We start from the raw sequence: 17,860 nt of genomic DNA on the forward strand, positions 1-17,860 counted from the left end.
AAATGTCCATGGTGCAACATGTCGATGCCTATCATTGCCCATGATTGTGCAGAAACACTGACCAGAAACCAGACAATTCCCAGTCGGGCGAGAGAGGTAACAAATCCCAGCAAAGTTATGCTTCCCCAGACGGCACAGTGGCGCAGTGGTTAGCACCGCAGCCTCACAGCTCCAGGGACCCGGGTTCGATTCTGGGTACTGCCTGTGCGGAGTTTGCAAGTTCTCCCTGTGTCTGCGTGGGTTTCCTCCGGGTGCTCCGGTTTCCTCCCACATGCCAAAGACTTGCAGGTTGATAGGTTAATTGGCCATTATAAATTGCCCCAAGTATAGGTAGGTGGTAGGGAAATACAGGGACAGGTGGGGATGTTTGGTAGGAATATGGGATTAGTGTAGGATTAGTATAAATGGGTGGTTGATGGTCGGCACAGACTCGGTGGGCCGAAGGGCCTGTTTCAGTGCTGTATCTCTAAACTAAAACTAAACTGTTCTCAAATAATCCCTCACTGGGGTTTAAGGGGCTAGGAGCAGGTCACATGTCTGAACTGCCAGCAAGGTAGGGTATGGGAAGACCACAGTGATAAAAAAACAAAAATAATTGAACAGGGAGCAATAACTTCAAGAGCAGAAAGAAACAAGGATGAAGAGAATGAGAAGCTTTCCACTAATGGTACCTTTGTCCGTCGACTTGCCGTCACCATTCTGCTTCCCGGAGCTGGTATCAGTCATTTGAGAATCAACCATCAACTGCAGAAAATCCACTCGATCCTGAGAGTTAAAATAAACAATGTGAGAACTCAGCTATGATGGCACAGAAACAGGATTAAAGTCATCAATCCTGAAATTCCAGAGGGCTGGAAAGTAGGAAGTAGAAAACATTGCCTCCAGAGGGACAGGAATCAGAATCCACCCTGAATTCTAGTCAGAGAAGAGCAGTCAAGCCTTCCACTAACCCATATATACCCAAAGACTCCTCCAGGGTGTGTGGGAGGGACTTCCTGATCTACACTGGGTATTCTGTCCATTACATTTCCCCGAAGTCCAATGGAACTCATGTCAGCTGATTATGGGCCTAGTGAAGGGCCCCCAAGACTGCCTGAGAGAAAGGTAATCAATCCCAGAGGGATCATCATTCTATCCCTGTGGGGAGAAGACAAAAATCTAACAAGTTTGAAGTTTGGCCTTCAAGGTTTCCCTGCTCCCCTGACTGGAGCAGCAGGGGTCAGCTCCAATTTTATATCCTGCAGTCAGGCAAGGTCACTCACAGCATCTCTTTAAATTACTCCATCCTGTATAATTGGAACAGGATCAACACTGATGGCCTTGGGTGACCAGTGGGAATCCCCACTACTCCAATCTGCTGGTGGCAGAGCAGGAGTCATGGAATTCCAAGGCTATAGCTTTTCACAGAAGATCACTCAGCTCATCACAGATACATTGGGCTGTATCTTCGGCCGCGATTGGAGGCAGGTGGGAACTAAAACCCGCCCAGCTGGCTAGCGTGCCAGTTTCCTGGTTTCATCCTGCCTCCAGGCCATTTGTGCGGAGACAGAATCAAGAGTTGGCAGGGCTACCCGCCCCCAAACAGGGGGCTACTGATTAGGCTCATTATGTGCCTGATTGAGGACAACTGGAATGATTCAGTGGACCTCCAGCTTCCCATAGGCAGCAGGGGCCAGTTTAGGTGCCTGGAGGTAGAAGCAGCCACAGGTTGCCCTGTAGAGGGTGCACTCCCCTCTTCAGAGTGGTGGCCTGGCTGCTGAATCTATTTTTTAATTAAAGATTTCAAAGAGGTTAGAGTGAGGGCGCCTACATCTTGAAACACCCTCTCTCTTACTTACCTTATATTACAGCCTGCTGCTCCTCACAAGCTAGAAGGCCTCTGATTGGCTCTCCAGCTCCAAGAACCGGCCCACTTTATTTAATTGGACAGTGAACCTGTCTCCAGGCCGCCCAGGGGAAAAATCACAGGCGAGTGATTTGTTTCCTCTGAACTGTCTCTATTCCGGGAAAATGTAAATGGGTATAATACCCAGTGTAGATCAGGAACTCCCTCCCACACACCCTGGAGTCGTCTTTGGGTATATATGGGGTCAGCACATGCAAACAGTCCAGGTCTCTGTGTCCTGCACCACCACCCCCACCCCCCAAGGGAAAATCCAGTTCATTGGCTCTCAGAGCTGTCCACTTTGTCCCATCCTCAATAACATTTTAAAATATACTTTACATATATTTATTAGCTTCCCTTTTCGAAGCAGTAATGGATTCTGTTTTTGGTCAGACATTCAATATCCTAACAATCCTCTGCATAAAAATAATTTTGCCTGACCTCTCCTTTCAATGGTTTTAAATTTATGTCCTCTAGTGACCAACTCCCCAACCAGTGGAAACGTTTTTCCATCTTTACCTTGACAAAATTCTGAACCTGATCTTCTCTGAACTGTCTCCGCTCCAGTGAACGGGCCCCACTTTCTTTTAGTTCTCCTCATAATGAAAACCTCTCATCCCTGATTTATCCCAGTGAAGCTCTCCAAACCCTCGTCAGAGTCTGTTAAACACATCAAGGAGACATTTACTCCACATTGGGCAGGTTGGAATCAATTCAGACTCTTGGTCTTCAATCAATTTAACCAACTTTACTTTGAATCCAAGATGTTCAACTTGACAAACAAACTCCAGCATTTCTCCTGCACAATCACTGACAGGCACTTCTCCTAACTTTTAATTATCAACAACTCTGCTGTAAAGGCATCCCCAGTGTAGGATGACATCCTCTAATCCAATTTATCTGCAACAATATCTTTGTCTCATTACAGCCAATACTGTCCATCAACTAAACAAATTCCAGTTTTGCTCTGGACATTTAATGGAGCAAAGTCCAAACAGGTGGTGAAGCTCCAGGGCACCAAGTGTCAAACTAATTATACACTATAGCTGTCAATCATAAAACAAATGCCGAAAGGAGATGGAATAGTTAAAGGCCTTCTTAAATATACAAGATTTCTAATCAACATTAACACAGACCAAGAGAAAAGATCAGACTGCTTTCACTCACACCAAGGTTACTGTTATAGTTACCTCTTCTCCTCCCTTACCCACCCCAACTTTTTCAATGGGATCTTCTATTCACAGGTCATCCAAGTGTTTATCTAACTACTGGGCTCCTAGTTCTGAAGAAAATACACATCCTAAAACACCACAGGGTAGAATTTACACAGACTGCTCCTGATCTCCTGCTGTAACCTCAGCAGAAGGCCAAGAGAAAAGGGTGAAAGCAGCCATTGTACCTGCCAGTTCCACTTGACATTGGGAGATTGGAGAATCCCAGTAACAATCCCAGGCGTGTGACTGTAGAACTATCTGCAACCAGATTGAACACTTAAATTGCACACCTGGCTGGTAAACCTCAGCAACTGCAATAGAACACAATATTCCCCAAGTACCCGCCTCTTCTAATTATACCAATATTGTTATAGTCACTTCCTTTCTAGTTATCGAAAGACGACAGAGAAGGATGGTCAGTGTTAAGGGAGGAAGAACGGTAGAACAGGCGCAGGAACCTGAAACATTTCAATGGTTAGTTTCACACTCACAGTGTGCACTCCTTTTTGTCTCTTTGTCTTCAAATCTGCCAAAACTTTCATGAAAAATGTATTCACATCTCGAGGGAAGAAGCTAAAGCCAAGTTTTGCCAAGATTGGAATAAGGACAGGAAAAACCACTGGAATAAAGAATAAAAAAATCATACAGATTAATAACAGCAGTGGCCCTGCACACACAGGTTTCAAAAGGAGGACAAGAAGGAAAGAAAGCGAGACACAGACACTTTTATAAAACCACCTTCCACAACCTCAGGAGGTCTCAAAGGGTTTTGCAACCAATGAAATATTTCTGAAATGTAGTCACGATTGTGATGTAGGAAATGCAGCAGTCAATTTACATACATCAAGGTGCCACAAACAGCAATGTGATAATGAACAGAAATTGTTTGTGATGCTGTTTGATACTGCCAAGAAACTTGGAGAACTCCCCGTTCTTCAAAATAATCCCAGGGGATCTTTAAAACCTACCTGAGAGGGCAGACGGGGTCTCATTTTAATGATTCATCTGACAGATGGCTCCTCTGATAGTGTCGTACTTACTCCGAGTTCTGCACTGAAGTATCAGCCTGAATTATGTGCTGAGGTCTCTGGAGTGGGACATCTACACAGAACCTTCCAACTCAGAAGTAAGAGTGCTACCAATTGAGACGGATTCTGAACTTCTATAAACCTTGCTCTTGACAGCGTTTCCTTTCAACCCCCTCTTACCAAGCCATAGAAGTTTACAGCATAGGAGGCCATTCAGCCATGACTGTGCCAGCTCTTGTATAAAGCAATCCAAAACTAATCCTGCTACCCTGGTCTCTTCCATGGTCCTGCATCTTACTCTGCTTTTTAAAAAAAAAAAATCATTGATGGGATATGAACATCATTGGCAAGGCAGTGGTGTTCCCAAGTGTCTGCTGCCCTTGTCCTTGTAGTGGTAGACGTTGCAGGTTTGGAAGGTACTGTTGAAGGAGCCTTGGTGAGTTGCTGCAGTGCATCTTGTAGATGTTAAATACTGTTACCACTGTGTGCTTGTGGTGGAGGGAGTGAATGTTTAAGATGGTGGATGGGGTGCCAATCAAATGCTTTGTCCTGGATGGTGTCGAGCTTCTTGAGTGTTGTTGGAGCTGCACCCATCCAGGCAAGTGGGGAGTATTCCATCACACTCCTGACTTGTGCCTTGTGGACAGGCTTTGAGGAGTCAGGAGGTTACTTGCCACAGAATTCCCAGCCTCTGACCTGCTCTTGTAGCCACAGTATTTAGATGGCTGGTCCAGTTAAGTTTCTGGTCAATGGTAATCCCTAGGATGTTGATGGTGGGCATTCAGTGATGGCAATAGTAAAATAGTTTAAAATAGTAAAGGAACTAGTGGTAAGCTTAATAAAACATACAAAAAAAAATGAACATAATAATTAAGTGGGTAATTAAAACACATTAAAAAGGATGGCAGGACAGGTGATGTGTCACGGCTTCAGCATATGGGAGCTCCTGGATGCCAGTGTGATCCAGGGCAATCACGTCTGCAGTAAGTGTTTGTGGCTAAAAGAGCTTCGGCTCAGAGTCATTGAACTGGAGTCCGAGCTGCAGACACTGTGACACTGAGAGGAGGAAAGTTACCTGGACATTTTGTACCAGGAGGCAGTCATACCCCTTAGGATAGGGTCTTCTGATTTGGTCAGTGGTCAGGGACAGAGAGTATGGCTGCAGCTGAGGCAGGAAAAGTGACTTAGAGGGCAGGAGTGCAGGAGCCTCAGCCTTTGTGATTGTCCAACAAGTATGAGGTTCTGTCAGCTTGGTTTGAATGAGAGTGGGGGCTGCAGGGTGGATGAGCTAACTGACCATGGCACCATGATACAGGAAGCCATTCAAGTGCAGGGAGAAAAAAGGGAATGTGATGGTTGTAGGGGACAATATCGTTATGGGGATTTATTGTACTTAGATTTCCAGAAGGCATTTGATTAGGTGCCACATCAAAGATTATGGCTCAAAATAAAAAGCTCCTGGTGTAGTGGATAACAGATTGGCATGGATGTAATATTGGCTAGCTAACAGGAAACAGAGGAAGCATAAATGGGTCATTTTCTGGGTTGGCAAGCTGTAATGAGTGGTGTGCCACAGGGATCTGTGCTGGGGCCTCAACTTCTTACAATTTATATAAATGACTTAGATGAAGGAACCAAAGGTATGGTTGCTAAATTTGCTGATGACACAAAGATAGGTAGGAAAGTAACTTGTGAGGAGGACATTAGGGGGCTACAAAGGGATATAAAAGAAGTTAAGTGAGTGGACAAAGACCTGGCAAATGGAGTATAATGTGTGAAAGTGGGAAATTGTCCACTTTGGCAGGAAGAATAAAAAAGAAGCATATTATCTAAATGGTGAGAGATTGCAGAGCTCGGAGATGCAGAGGAAGCTAGGTGTCTGAGATCATGAATCGCAAAAGGTTAATATGTAGGTACAGCACGTAATTAGGAAAGCTAATAGAATGTTATAATTTATCGTGAGTAGAATTGAATACTAAAGTAGGAGGTTATGCTTCAGCTATACAGGGCATTGGTGAGACCACATCTGGAGTACGGTGTACAGTACTGGTCTCCTTATTTAAGGAAGGATGTAAATGTGTTGGAGGCAGTACAGAGAAGGTTTACGAGACTAATATCTAAAATGGGCAGGTTGGCTAATGAGGAAAGATTGGACAGGCTAGGCTTGTATCCGCTGGAATTCAAAAGAGGCGACTTGATTGAAACATACAAGATCCTGGGGAGTCTTGACTGGGTGGATGTGGAAAAGATGTTTCCCCTTGTGGGAGAATCTAGAACTAGGGGTCACTGTTTAAAAATAAAGGGTCGCCCATTTAAGACAGAGATGAGGAGAAATATTTTCTCTGAGGGTCGTGAGTCTTTGGAATTCTCTTCCTCAAAAGGCGGTGGAAGCAAAGTCTTTGAATATTTTTAAGGCAGAGGTAGACAGATTCTTGATAAGCAAGGGGGTGGAAGGTTATCGGGGGTGGGTGGAAATGTGGAGTCATCAGTTCAGCCTTGAACTTCTTGAATGACGGAGCAGGCTCGAAGGGCCGAGTGGCCTACTCCTGCTCCTAATTCATATGTTTGTAACGCTGTTGAATATCAAGGGGAGATGGTTAGATTCTCTTGTATCGGAGATGGTCATTGCCTGGCATGAATATTACAAATATTTATCCATTTTCTACTTTGTTATGGTCACTGCTTTAACCTCTCCTTCTTATATCCTGTTCTCTTCATGCTCCAATGGGTTGATGGTTAAAATTAGACCTGAAAAACTCTCTAACCAGTTTGAGCAAACTGTACAGAAAAGCCAGCTCACTTGGACCAGATTTAGATGGAGCAGGGAGTCTAATGGCGTCTGCCGTTAGACTTGCCCCTCCACCTTTAGCTTAAGTAAATTTTCCCACAAAGTTGCTGGAAGTGTGAGGAAGGGAAACAGGGAACCTGAAACCCGAGTGAACAGAGCAACTAACAGGATATCTTCTTAACCAAAGAGACTTGGAGAAAAAAAAAAATCACTACTCTCGCTCAACTAAAACAAAGAAAAAATTTGGAATCACTTACTACCAATAATAAGTATAGGGTTGAAGAAGTTGAAGTCTATTAGTTTCTTGATGTTGTTGACAAACAGATCATCGGGGTTGTTGATGGAGTCGACATCCACACTGAATGCAGTGCTGGTAACCACATCCAAGCTGTATGTTCCAAAGGTACTGGCAAAAGAGAAATGTGTTTATTACAATTGGTCAACAGCTGAAAGAAAGAAGTCTTCTGCCAGTCGACAGCTGTTTGACCAACTGGTCTAAACTGGCATTTTTGCTCCACACATGCCTTCTCCCACCCCTCTCTCTTCCAACCTTTTCAGAATATTATATTCCTGTCTCCTGCATGTACTTATCCAGCTTCCTCTTAAGTACATCTATACCAGTCGCCTCAACTACCCCTTGTGCTCGCAAGTTCCACATTCTTAACACTCTTTGGATAATGACAGTTCTCCCAAGTTACCAGTTGGATTTGTTGATGATTTATATTTACAGCCCTCACTGTTCCTCTCTGCTGCAAATGGAAACATCATCTCCATGTTTACCCTATTAAACACTTCAACATTTTAAAGACCCTGATTAGGTTACCCTTCAGCCTTCTCTTTTCAAGAGAAAAAACAAAGAGTCCCAACCTTTTCCTGGTTAGTATAGCCCCTCAGTTCTGGAATCATCCTCGAGAGTCTTGTATTTACACCTTCACCAGTTACTTTTACAACTTTCTCATAATATGTTGCTGTTATTTGAATAAAAATCAATCTACAGAGTGAAACAATCACCCACTGTGAAGGAATTTCAGCTTAGACCAGAACAAGGCCCAAACAGTCAGAATCAACTGATGAATCTTGGAGGAGGGAAGATAATCTAACACCATGTCCTCTGGTTTATGCTTTAAAACCCAAGAAAATGGAAACAGAAAAAAGAAGTCAGCTCCTCTCAGGATGGTGTGCAGGCACAGCTGTGGCCCTCTGATCCCTGCATCTGGGGAGGAGGGTGGGGTGGGGTAATTAAATGAGGCCTCATAGGCATCTGACGGGCTTTGGCCTCAGCAGGGAGCCATCCACTGGCAGCAAGATCACAGCGACATCACCAAACTGCCCCCAAGTGACCACTTAATTGCCACTAATTCACTACCCACTGCTGCTGGGTGAGTATCCAGTATCAGGATGACCCCACCTCCAGCAAGAATACTCGGAGGTGGGATCGCATTGGGTCGACGACCCGATGCCCACCTTTCTAAAATATTCACCCCCTCGCAGCTAAGATTCCACCCAACATGTTAGAACATGGAGTAAAATGCAACTGCAGTGGGAAAAAAAACCAGAGGAACTGTCACAACAGTTCATTCCCACAGAACAGCTCAAGGTGACATTGGGGAAATCTAGAGAACAATTCATCCGCTTCTTGGCCATCTTTGGGGGGCGGGCGGGGAAGAAGATAAATGGAAGGAGTTAAATTCCTCATAAGGATAAAAATGTATGTGTGGTTTTCCAGTATGGAAGCTGTACGTTTATGAGCTTCAATGAGAAGTTATTATGTCCCATCAAAACCAGACAATAAGCCAGTAAAACTGGTTAACACAGAACAAGCAGTCAGTTCATAGAAGAATCAGCGAATGTCAAACTAATTTCACACGGAGAACAGTGTGAATTAGCAGATTTTTGGAGCAAAGTGAAAATAATTTGATGAATTTGTTGTGGAGGATTGCAGATCTGTAATCAGACAGACAAATTACTCACTCCTTCATGTCGGCAGTTTCATTCAGCTTTGCTTTCTTTTCTGAACTTTTCACAAGATTTTCTGCGTAGTGACTAATTATTGAACACATCTGGGGAGGGAGAAAAAGCACAACCAAAATACAGGATGTACAGAAAGCTAATCTAGACCCAAATATGGTTGTATGTATTACTGGAGATTTCATCACATGACCACCTGTCTCCAACACCCCCTCCGCCACCCCCCCACACACACCCCCCACCGCCACACTCTGGCCATTGGTCATTTGTCCATCTCATGGTGCAGCATCTTCCTATCCAATCAGAAAGAGAATAGACCCTTCATTCCCAGATTGGATGATATTTGACTGTCAAACAGCATATTATCCCATGTCTAATATTTTTATAACGAGTAAACAAACTGTTCAAAAAATTCCTTTTAAAAGAATTTTCTCTTGGGTCGCTCGCTGCTCCTGGAGATTTGTCTCAAATTCCTGGAGACTCCAGGGTAATCCTGGGGGAAAATGGTAACTCGAGACACAAATGATCTGGAATCACTGAAATTTGGTGAACTCCTACTTAAAACTCTTGCTTGTACTGAGGTTTGTATCCATACTGGCCACCTCAATGAATTCTTGGTCAGGAGCAGATCTTCTCCCTTAGAAAATGGCCGACTTCACTCTGAAATCAGAAGCAGGCAGACCAGATCTATAATAATATGGAGAGCAGGTGACCAGGTCATTAAGTGGGAATCCGACCAAAGCTGATTATCTCAGCTGCTACACAGGTTAGAATACAAGACCTCTGATGTTGTTCTCTATTCTACATGCTTCTTCTTGTTCCTACTCAGAGCAGAACTGACAAGGTTGAACAGTTATAGGATCATTTGTTACCTCCAGACTTGGCTATTCCAAATCTCTATTGGCCAGTCTCCCACCTTCAACTCTCCATAAATTTGAGTTCACCAAAAACTCTGCCCTTGTTCTAACTTGTATCAAGTCCCATTCATTCATCATCACTGCGCTCGCAACCTGCATGGGCTCACAATCATATCTCTCAAATTTACAATTCTCATCCTGCTCTTCAAATATCTCCATGATCTCTCCCCTCTCTATCTCTGTAACCTCCTCCGGCCCTACAGCCCTCCTAGATCTATGTGTTCCCCAATTCTAGCCTCTGGTGCATCCTTAATTTTCTTTGCCCCACCATTGGTGGCCTGCCTTCAGCCACCCAGACCCCATGCTTCGGAATTCCTTCCCTAAACCTCTCCATCTCCATCTTTCCTCCTTTAAGAGGCTCCTTCAAACCTATTGTGACCAAGCTTTTGGTCGCCTGCCCGAATATCACATCATGAGGGTCAGTGTCAAATTTCACCAATGCTACTTTGAAGCACCTTGGGATATTTTTCGGTGAAAGATGCTCTATATTTGCAAGTTGTTGTTGTTAACTCTCAGTACCTGCTCACATCAAGAGAAAAATATATATATATTTTTTTTTTTTTAAAAGCAGGGAAGGAAAATGGAAGCCATACCCTGCATCAACTTAGTTTGACATCAATTATGTCAAAACCGTTCACATTACTGATATTTACACCTGATATCCTTGTGTTGCAGAATGGAAGTCAACAAGCTGATAGTCGCAGGATACAAGTTATTTGTGACAGCACTTTGGCTAAAGGAGTATAGACGAATGGACATATTGACTGGGATTTTGTCTTGGTGATGGGGATCTCAACCACAGGCGAGAGCCTCACATCGCCTTCTCTGGGGAAGGCCCACCAAATCAAATGCCGATTAGGTACTTAAGTAGACAGCGGTGGGCCTTCCCAGTGATCAAGGACCCCGGCGACAGATATCCTACCTGTTGAGAACTGTCCCCCAGAGGCTAGCAGCTCCTTAACTGTGCAGCTGCTGCCGGTACAGCATTCATCCAAGGCCCTGCAACTAGGCCACACGTAAGTCACAGCAGAAGGATGGGGATCAAAGGGGAGGGGAATGTAGGAGGGTTGGCAGCAAGGGCAGGGGGGTGGCTCTCAGCAGGCCCACCCCTTTCTGATACCAGGTCCCTCGTTGAAGCACTAAGTGCCTTTTAACAGCGACCCCTCCCCCCACGGAGGGGGGAGGGAGCGGCGGTGGGATAAGGACCTTAATTGCCTCAATTGGCAGCAGCATAGGAAGGCCATTCACATTTTGTGTTGCGGGGCTCTCCCCCCACCCACCTGCCCAATTATATGCTCTCCCCACCTCCAAACCTGACACGGGGGACAGCATAAAATTCCCTCCATTGGGTTTGGTTTTGTTTTTTAAAAAAATTCTTTCAGTACACCTACAAGAAAAAAAAGCAAATTACCTGAATTTATATTATGTCTTTAAATGTAGGAGAAGTGCCAAGGTGCTATCAAAATTAAATGGATGCCAAGCCATAGGAGGAAATATTAGGAGGGGTGACCAAAGGTCAGTAAAACAGGTGGTATTTAAAAAGGAGGAGGAGGGGGATTTTGACAGGCAGTGAAGCTAAGGCAGTGAATTCCTGTGTGGAGCCAAGGAAGCTGAAAACATGGCCACCAATGGTGAGGTGAGGGGGTTGGAGTGGGGAAAAGGCCAGAGTCAGAGAAACACAATTTGGCGGCGGGATTGGGACGTTGCAGCTAAAAATAGAAACCTTTAAATCATTGGAAGGCTGAGGAGATTTTGTTCACTCAGCCAGAGTTTAAAAAAAACTCATGAAACCACTCAACTGTGAAGAATTGCCTATTGAATGACTACATAAATAAACTAGCCAAAAAAAGCACTTGAAATACCTATTGCACAGCTGTGTAAACAAACAGGCTTAATGCTGGAAGCTATACACACAGACAAGCTGCTGCTGTCAATCAAATCAGCCAAGAGAGTTTCTTAAAGGGGAAACAAGTGCAGAGTCCCAGAACCAGGTCTTAAAGCAAGTAGTAAAGCAAAAGAACAGCAGGAACATGGATACCAATATTCCCAGCATGAACTGGAAAGCTTTGGGTATCCTAGCCACGTTCAAACTGTTCCAACAAAGAATGCAATTATGCTTTACAGACCAAGTAATTACAGAACCAGAAAAACAAGCTGTAAAAATTCTGATAGCAATAGGAAATGAGGGATTGCACAGAATCAATACCTCAGGCACTACTGAAGAGGACCAGAAAGATCCCGCAAAGATATGGAAAGTGCTGGAAGATCAGCTCAGATTAAGAGTGAATTTCACAATTCACTGCCCAGAATTGATATCCTACAGGCAACAGCCACAGGATTCAACAGACCTGTTTCTTTACACAGAGGGTAGTGAGTGCCTGGAACTTGTTGCCGGGGGAGGTGGTGGAAGCAGGTACCATAGCGACGTTTAAGAGGCATCTTGACAAATACATGAATAGGATGGGAATAGAGGGATACGGACCCCGGAAGTGCAGAAGCTTTTAGTTTAGGCAGGCATCAAGATTGGCGCAGGCTTGGAGGGCCAAATGGCCTGTTCCTGTGCTGTACTGTTCTTTGTTCTTTGTCGGTAGATGCCAAAGTAAGGGCAATGAATGCAATGTTTCAGAAGCTGAACTGTCAGACCTAATAATGGGGCTATTGCTTGAATTAACACCCTTTGAAACATTTCAGAAAAACCTCTTGGGAAATAAGAAAGGTCACAGCATCGATGCACAGCTGGAAGATGGCAGGAAGTACGAAGCCAATGTAGCAGGACAAAAGCACCTCCAAGCATGAGGTGCAGCCAACAATATCAGCACATAACCAGGTCGAAAAGGGCAAGCAAGCTGTGTGGTAAATGTGGTTGGGCCCACTCACAGCAAAGTTGTCCTGCATTTCGAGATCTGCACTGGGCTCGCCTATGCAGGAATTTTGGCTCTGAATATGCAGCCAGAAGCTACTGCAGGACACAAGCCAACAGAAAACAGATGTAGCAATACGGCAACAGCATCAAGGAAAACTCCAGAGATCTGCATAATCACAAGCCAATACATGAGGTCCACAGCAAAATAGACCTGAGACAAGCCCAGAGAGAAGCAAGTCTCAGTCAGAAGACGAGCAAGCATTCCACATTGTGAACCCAACACATCACCTTGATGAAGTTCAGCAACTGGAAACTTTCACCGCCATCAACATCACGTGCCCAAAGAAAGCTGGCAAATACACACGCAAGGTCAAGATTGACACCGGCTCTAGTGCAAATACCCTACCAGTCCGAATCCTCAAAGATATGCACCGGAGTCATTGGAGATTGATGATACAACTGACAATGCCAAACTATCTGCAGACAAGGGGTCACCCATCCCTTGCAGTGGCACATTTAAAATGCAGTGCAGATATGCCAAGTCGGCGTGGAAACCACAAACATTCTACCTAGTAGACACGAGTGGACCAGCAGTGGCAGGACTACCAGCGTGTAAGGGCCTCAACATCATCACCATCCATGAAAGCATTGCCAAGGGGAAATCTCCAAGGACTGGAACCCACTCGCAGACTCTGACCAATATTAAATGGTGCAGTCTGGAAACCCAGCAACACTACAACTATGCTGCACCTTCACTTCTGCTATCCAGAGCACCGCCAGCACAACAAGAAGCCAGGACAGACAGGTATCTCCATGAGACCAAGTCCTCATCCCCCAACAAGTCCTCGACATTAAGCCCCAAGCCTTCAGACATGGAGGATGAGGAGAGGCAAAGGACATGCAATGCCCTGAAGAGGCAGAGGAGGAATGAGTTGAAGCATTGTCTATTGGCTCTGAGATGAGGTGCAGAAACTGTCCAAGAATGACAAGGCCCAAAAAGTTGTCAACTTGAGAAAAGGAACGTTAGCAGGCTGAAGGCAGAACAACAGAAATGGAGTACATAGAGGGAGAAACTTCAGAAAGAACAGCAACAGATGAGATGCAAAGTCCCCGAGCATCAGTTGTCAAACCACCGAGACAATATATGGAACAAAAACAAGAAATGCTGGATTCACTCAGCAGGTCTGGCAGCATCTGTGGAAAGAGAAGCAGAGTTAACGTTTCGGGTCAGTGACCCTTCTTCGGAACTGACAAATATTAGAAAAGTAACAGATTATAAACAAGTGAGGTGGGGGTTGGGCAAGAGATAACAAAGGAGAAGGTGCAGATTGGACCAGGCCACATAGCTGACCAAAAGGTCACGGAGCAAAGGCAAACAATATGTTAATGGTGTGTTGAAAGACAAAGCATTAGTACAGATTAGGTGTGAATATACTGAATATTGAACATCAGCAAGTGCAAACCTGAAGAAAAACAACCTGAAAAAAAACAGTGGGTGAGCAAACTGAACAAACTAAGATGAACTGAAATAAATACAAAAAAAGATTGTAAAAAATGTAAAAAGGAATGCCAAAAAAAAAAAAGAAAAAAATAACTAAAAATGACTAAAAATGAAAGTAAAGTGGGGGGCTGTCATGCTCTGAAATTATTGAACTCAATGTTCAGACCGGCAGGCTGTAGTGTGCCTAATCGGTAGATGAGATGCTGTTCCTCGAGCTTGCGTTGATGTTCACTGGAACACTGCAGCAATCCCAGGACAGAGATGTGAGCATGAGAGCAGGGGGGAAGTGTTGAAATGGCAAGCAACCGGAAGCTCAGGGTCCCGCTTGCGGACTGAGCGGAGATGTTCCGCAAAGCGGTCACCCAGTCTGCGCTTGGTCTCCCCAATGTAGAGGAGACCACACTGTGAGCAGCGAATACAGTATACTACATTGAAAGAAGTACAAGTAAATCGCTGCTTCACCTGAAAGGAGTGTTTGGGGCCTGGGATAGTGAGGAGAGAGGAGGTAAAGGGACAGGTATTACACCTCCTGCGATTGCAAGGGAAGGTGCCCTGGGACGGGGACGAGGTGGTGGGGGTAATGGAGGAGTGGACCAGGGTGTCGCGGAGGGAACAATCCCTTCGGAATGCTGACAGGGGAAGGGAGGGGAAGATGCGACTGGTAGTGGCATCACGCTGGAGGTGGCGAAAATGGCAGAGGATGATCCTTTGGATATGGAGGCTGGTGGGATGAAAAGTGAGGACAAGGGGAACCCTGTCACGGTTCTGGGAGGGAGGGGAAGGGGTGAGGGTAGAGGTGCGGGGAATGGGTCGGACACCGTTGAGGGCCCTGTCAACCACAGTGGGGGGAAATCCTCGGTTGAGGAAAAAGGAGGTCATATCAGAAGCACCGTCATGGAAGGTAGCATCATCAGAGCAGATGCGTCGGAGACGGAGAAACTGGGAGAATGGAATGGAGTCCTTACAGGAGGTAGGGTGTGAAGAAGTGTAGTCGAGGTAGCTGTGGGAGTCAGTGGGCTTATAATGGATATTGGTAGACAACCTATCCCCAGAGATGGAGACAGAGAAGTCGAGGAAGGGAAGGGAAGTGTCAGAGATGGACCATGTAAAGGTGAGAGAAGGGTGGAAATTGGAAGCAAAGTTGATAAAGTTTTCTAGTTCGGGGCGGGAGCAGGAAACGGCACCGATACAGTCATCAATGTACCGGAAAAAGAGTTGGGGGAGGAGGCCTGAGTAGGACTGGAACAAAGAATGCTCGACATATCCCACAAAAAGACAGGCATAACTAGGACCCATGCGGGTACCCATAGCGACACCTTTTACTTGAAGGAAATGCATGGAGTTGAAGGAGAAGTTGTTCAATGTGAGAACAAGTTCAGCCAGGCGGAGGAGGGTGTTGGTGGATGGGGACTGGTTGGGCCTCTGTTCCAGGAAGAAGCGGAGAGCCCTCAAACCATCCTGGTGGGGGATGGAGGTGTAGAGCGATTGGACGTCCATAGTGAAGAGGAGGCGGTTGGGACCAGGAAACTGGAAATTGTCAAAATGACGTAGGGCGTCAGAAGAGACAATATATGGACTGTTGAGCCTCTATATTTCTAAAGTTCATAATTTCTGCCCATGTGTAAATAATTTTGTAGTTATCTAATTATATGTTTTTGCTTTTAGCATACGAGACTTATCTTTGGAAAGAAGGGGGATGTTGTGTGATTGTCTTTAAGAGTAACGTACCTTTAAGATCTTAGTATTCCAATAAGCGGAGCACCAGGACATGGTCATGTGACTGCTCACCTGTCTCGCTCTAACACCAAGAGGCAAGTTCTGTAATAGTTAGCTCTGTGTCGTATATATTAATTAGCTGTTTAATAAAACTGTTTTGAGATTGTCAACAATCTGAATTCCAAGCATCTCAACATAAAGAAACTTCTCATTGCAAACGTAAAACCTAGATTAGCAGAATGTTCTTGAAATGGAACTGGGCATGCTCAAGTGAAGGTAAGACAGAATCTGATCACCTTCGACTCCAGTACATGTGAACAGGTTGTATGTCAACATCTTAATCACTTTCTATTTTAACTTCTTATATTATCGTTCCTCTGAGTGTATCAGCATCTACTCTTCAGCATCATAAGAAGTCAATTATTATTGCATGAGTTTGCATCTAACTCACTTGTCTAAATATCTAATCTTGCACATCACAAGTAGAAGCACAGAAAAAGTATTTGATCTATTGGGGAGTGGGATTGGGGGTCTTTACCTCTTTCAGTCTCCCACTGGTGAAGTTTGGTGAAAGCACACTTCGGATTCTCTTCCAATGGTCATCTTCCACGACCAGGATAGACTCTTCCAGTGGCCCATTCAGACCAAAGTTCTACAGATAAAGTAGGAAGTTATTTTTTTAAAACTGCACATTGGGTTCAATGACATATTAATTCATAAACTGATTTCAGCCAAGACTGCACAATGCACTCTGGCTATATGGGAAGGGATAAAGTGTGTGGGGGAGGGGGGAGAACAATTGGATCCCACTGTGCCTATTTTGGGGCACAGGGCAAGGGCAAAATGTGGTAAAATCTCAGTGTTCTTGCCCACACCAAGGGCCCCTGAAATGCACCCAATGCCATGTTGGGCAAGGCAATCCTCAGGCCTCCCTGGTGGTGTTCACCGAAAACAGGCAGTGCATACATTAGCAGGGGCCTTATCCCCATTTCTGATCTAATTCTGGGAATTTGCCTGTATTGATTCACATATACTTTATCTCAGCTCTCTGGTTCCTTATGTGGACTGACCAGAAATCCCCAAGTGGACTGTTGGGAAACTAGCAACTAAAAAAAGTTACTTTTTTGGAGCAACTTAACATTAGCGTAGAGACAAGAGGAGCAGGAGTGAAGTTTCTGGCTCCACAGCTACACTGCCAGTCCACCTTCCTCCTGTTCACCTGCTTCACCACACAGAACTACACAAGGGTCAGTCCTGGAGTCACAGACAATCCATATTGGTATTCGGCAAACTGGCACGGCTGCTCACTGGAATTATTCCAGTGAAGCTCGAGGTCCAACTTGGGATGAACCTCCAGTCTACTTCAGTTTGAGGTGAGGTTGGGAAAGGTAGGTCTGTTCTCCTTGGAACAGAGCAGGATAAGAGGTGACCTAATAGAGCTTTTCAAGATGAAGACAAGTTTTGATAAGAGTAAATATGGAAAAATATTCTCTGGAAATTGAGTCAATAACTAGAGGTTATGGAATCAAAATCTTGCAAAAAGATTTAAAAAGCAACAGGGAGGAATTTTTTTTCACTCAGAATTGTGGGGAACTGGAAGGCTTTACCTGAAAAAGGTGGCGAAAGCTGATTCCATAAATAATTTTAAGAGAGTTAGACAAGTACAAAGTACTTGAGTTTGAGGAACTTACAGGTTTATTGACAAAAAGTGGGAATGAGGGACTGTTTCAAAAGCCAACACAGGCACAATAGGCCAAATGGCCTCGTGTGTATTAAGTTTCTAAGATTTTATTTCAGAGCTGAAAATTGGCCTGGTAAAAATCTGGAATGTCTTCCCCACAAGGCTGTGGATTCTGGGACAGTTACAAGACGGAGATTGATAATTAAGTAAAGGTATCAAGGGATTATGGAGCAAAGGCAGGTCAATGGAGTTGAGGGACAGATAAGCCATGATGTGATTGAATGGTGAAGCAGGTTCAA

At 44.7% G+C, this 17,860-nt stretch overlaps 1 protein-coding gene across 1 annotated transcript in view; it reads right to left on the reverse strand.

The window, feature by feature from the left end:
* The window catches only part of LOC137383268 (cytochrome P450 3A30-like), a 51,556-nt gene that overhangs the window by 12,356 nt on the left and 21,340 nt on the right, over positions 1–17,860 (reverse strand). Inside the window, exons 5-9 of the mRNA XM_068055808.1 lie at positions 16,419–16,532; positions 8,887–8,975; positions 7,173–7,321; positions 3,591–3,718; positions 672–765 (exon numbers count right to left, since the gene is read on the reverse strand). Coding sequence (XP_067911909.1) covers positions 672–765; positions 3,591–3,718; positions 7,173–7,321; positions 8,887–8,975; positions 16,419–16,532 — 574 coding nt within the window. The remainder of the gene's footprint in view (positions 1–671; positions 766–3,590; positions 3,719–7,172; positions 7,322–8,886; positions 8,976–16,418; positions 16,533–17,860) is intronic.

Source organism: Heterodontus francisci, chromosome 24, assembly GCF_036365525.1.
Source record: "Heterodontus francisci isolate sHetFra1 chromosome 24, sHetFra1.hap1, whole genome shotgun sequence".
NCBI lineage: Eukaryota > Metazoa > Chordata > Chondrichthyes > Heterodontiformes > Heterodontidae > Heterodontus > Heterodontus francisci.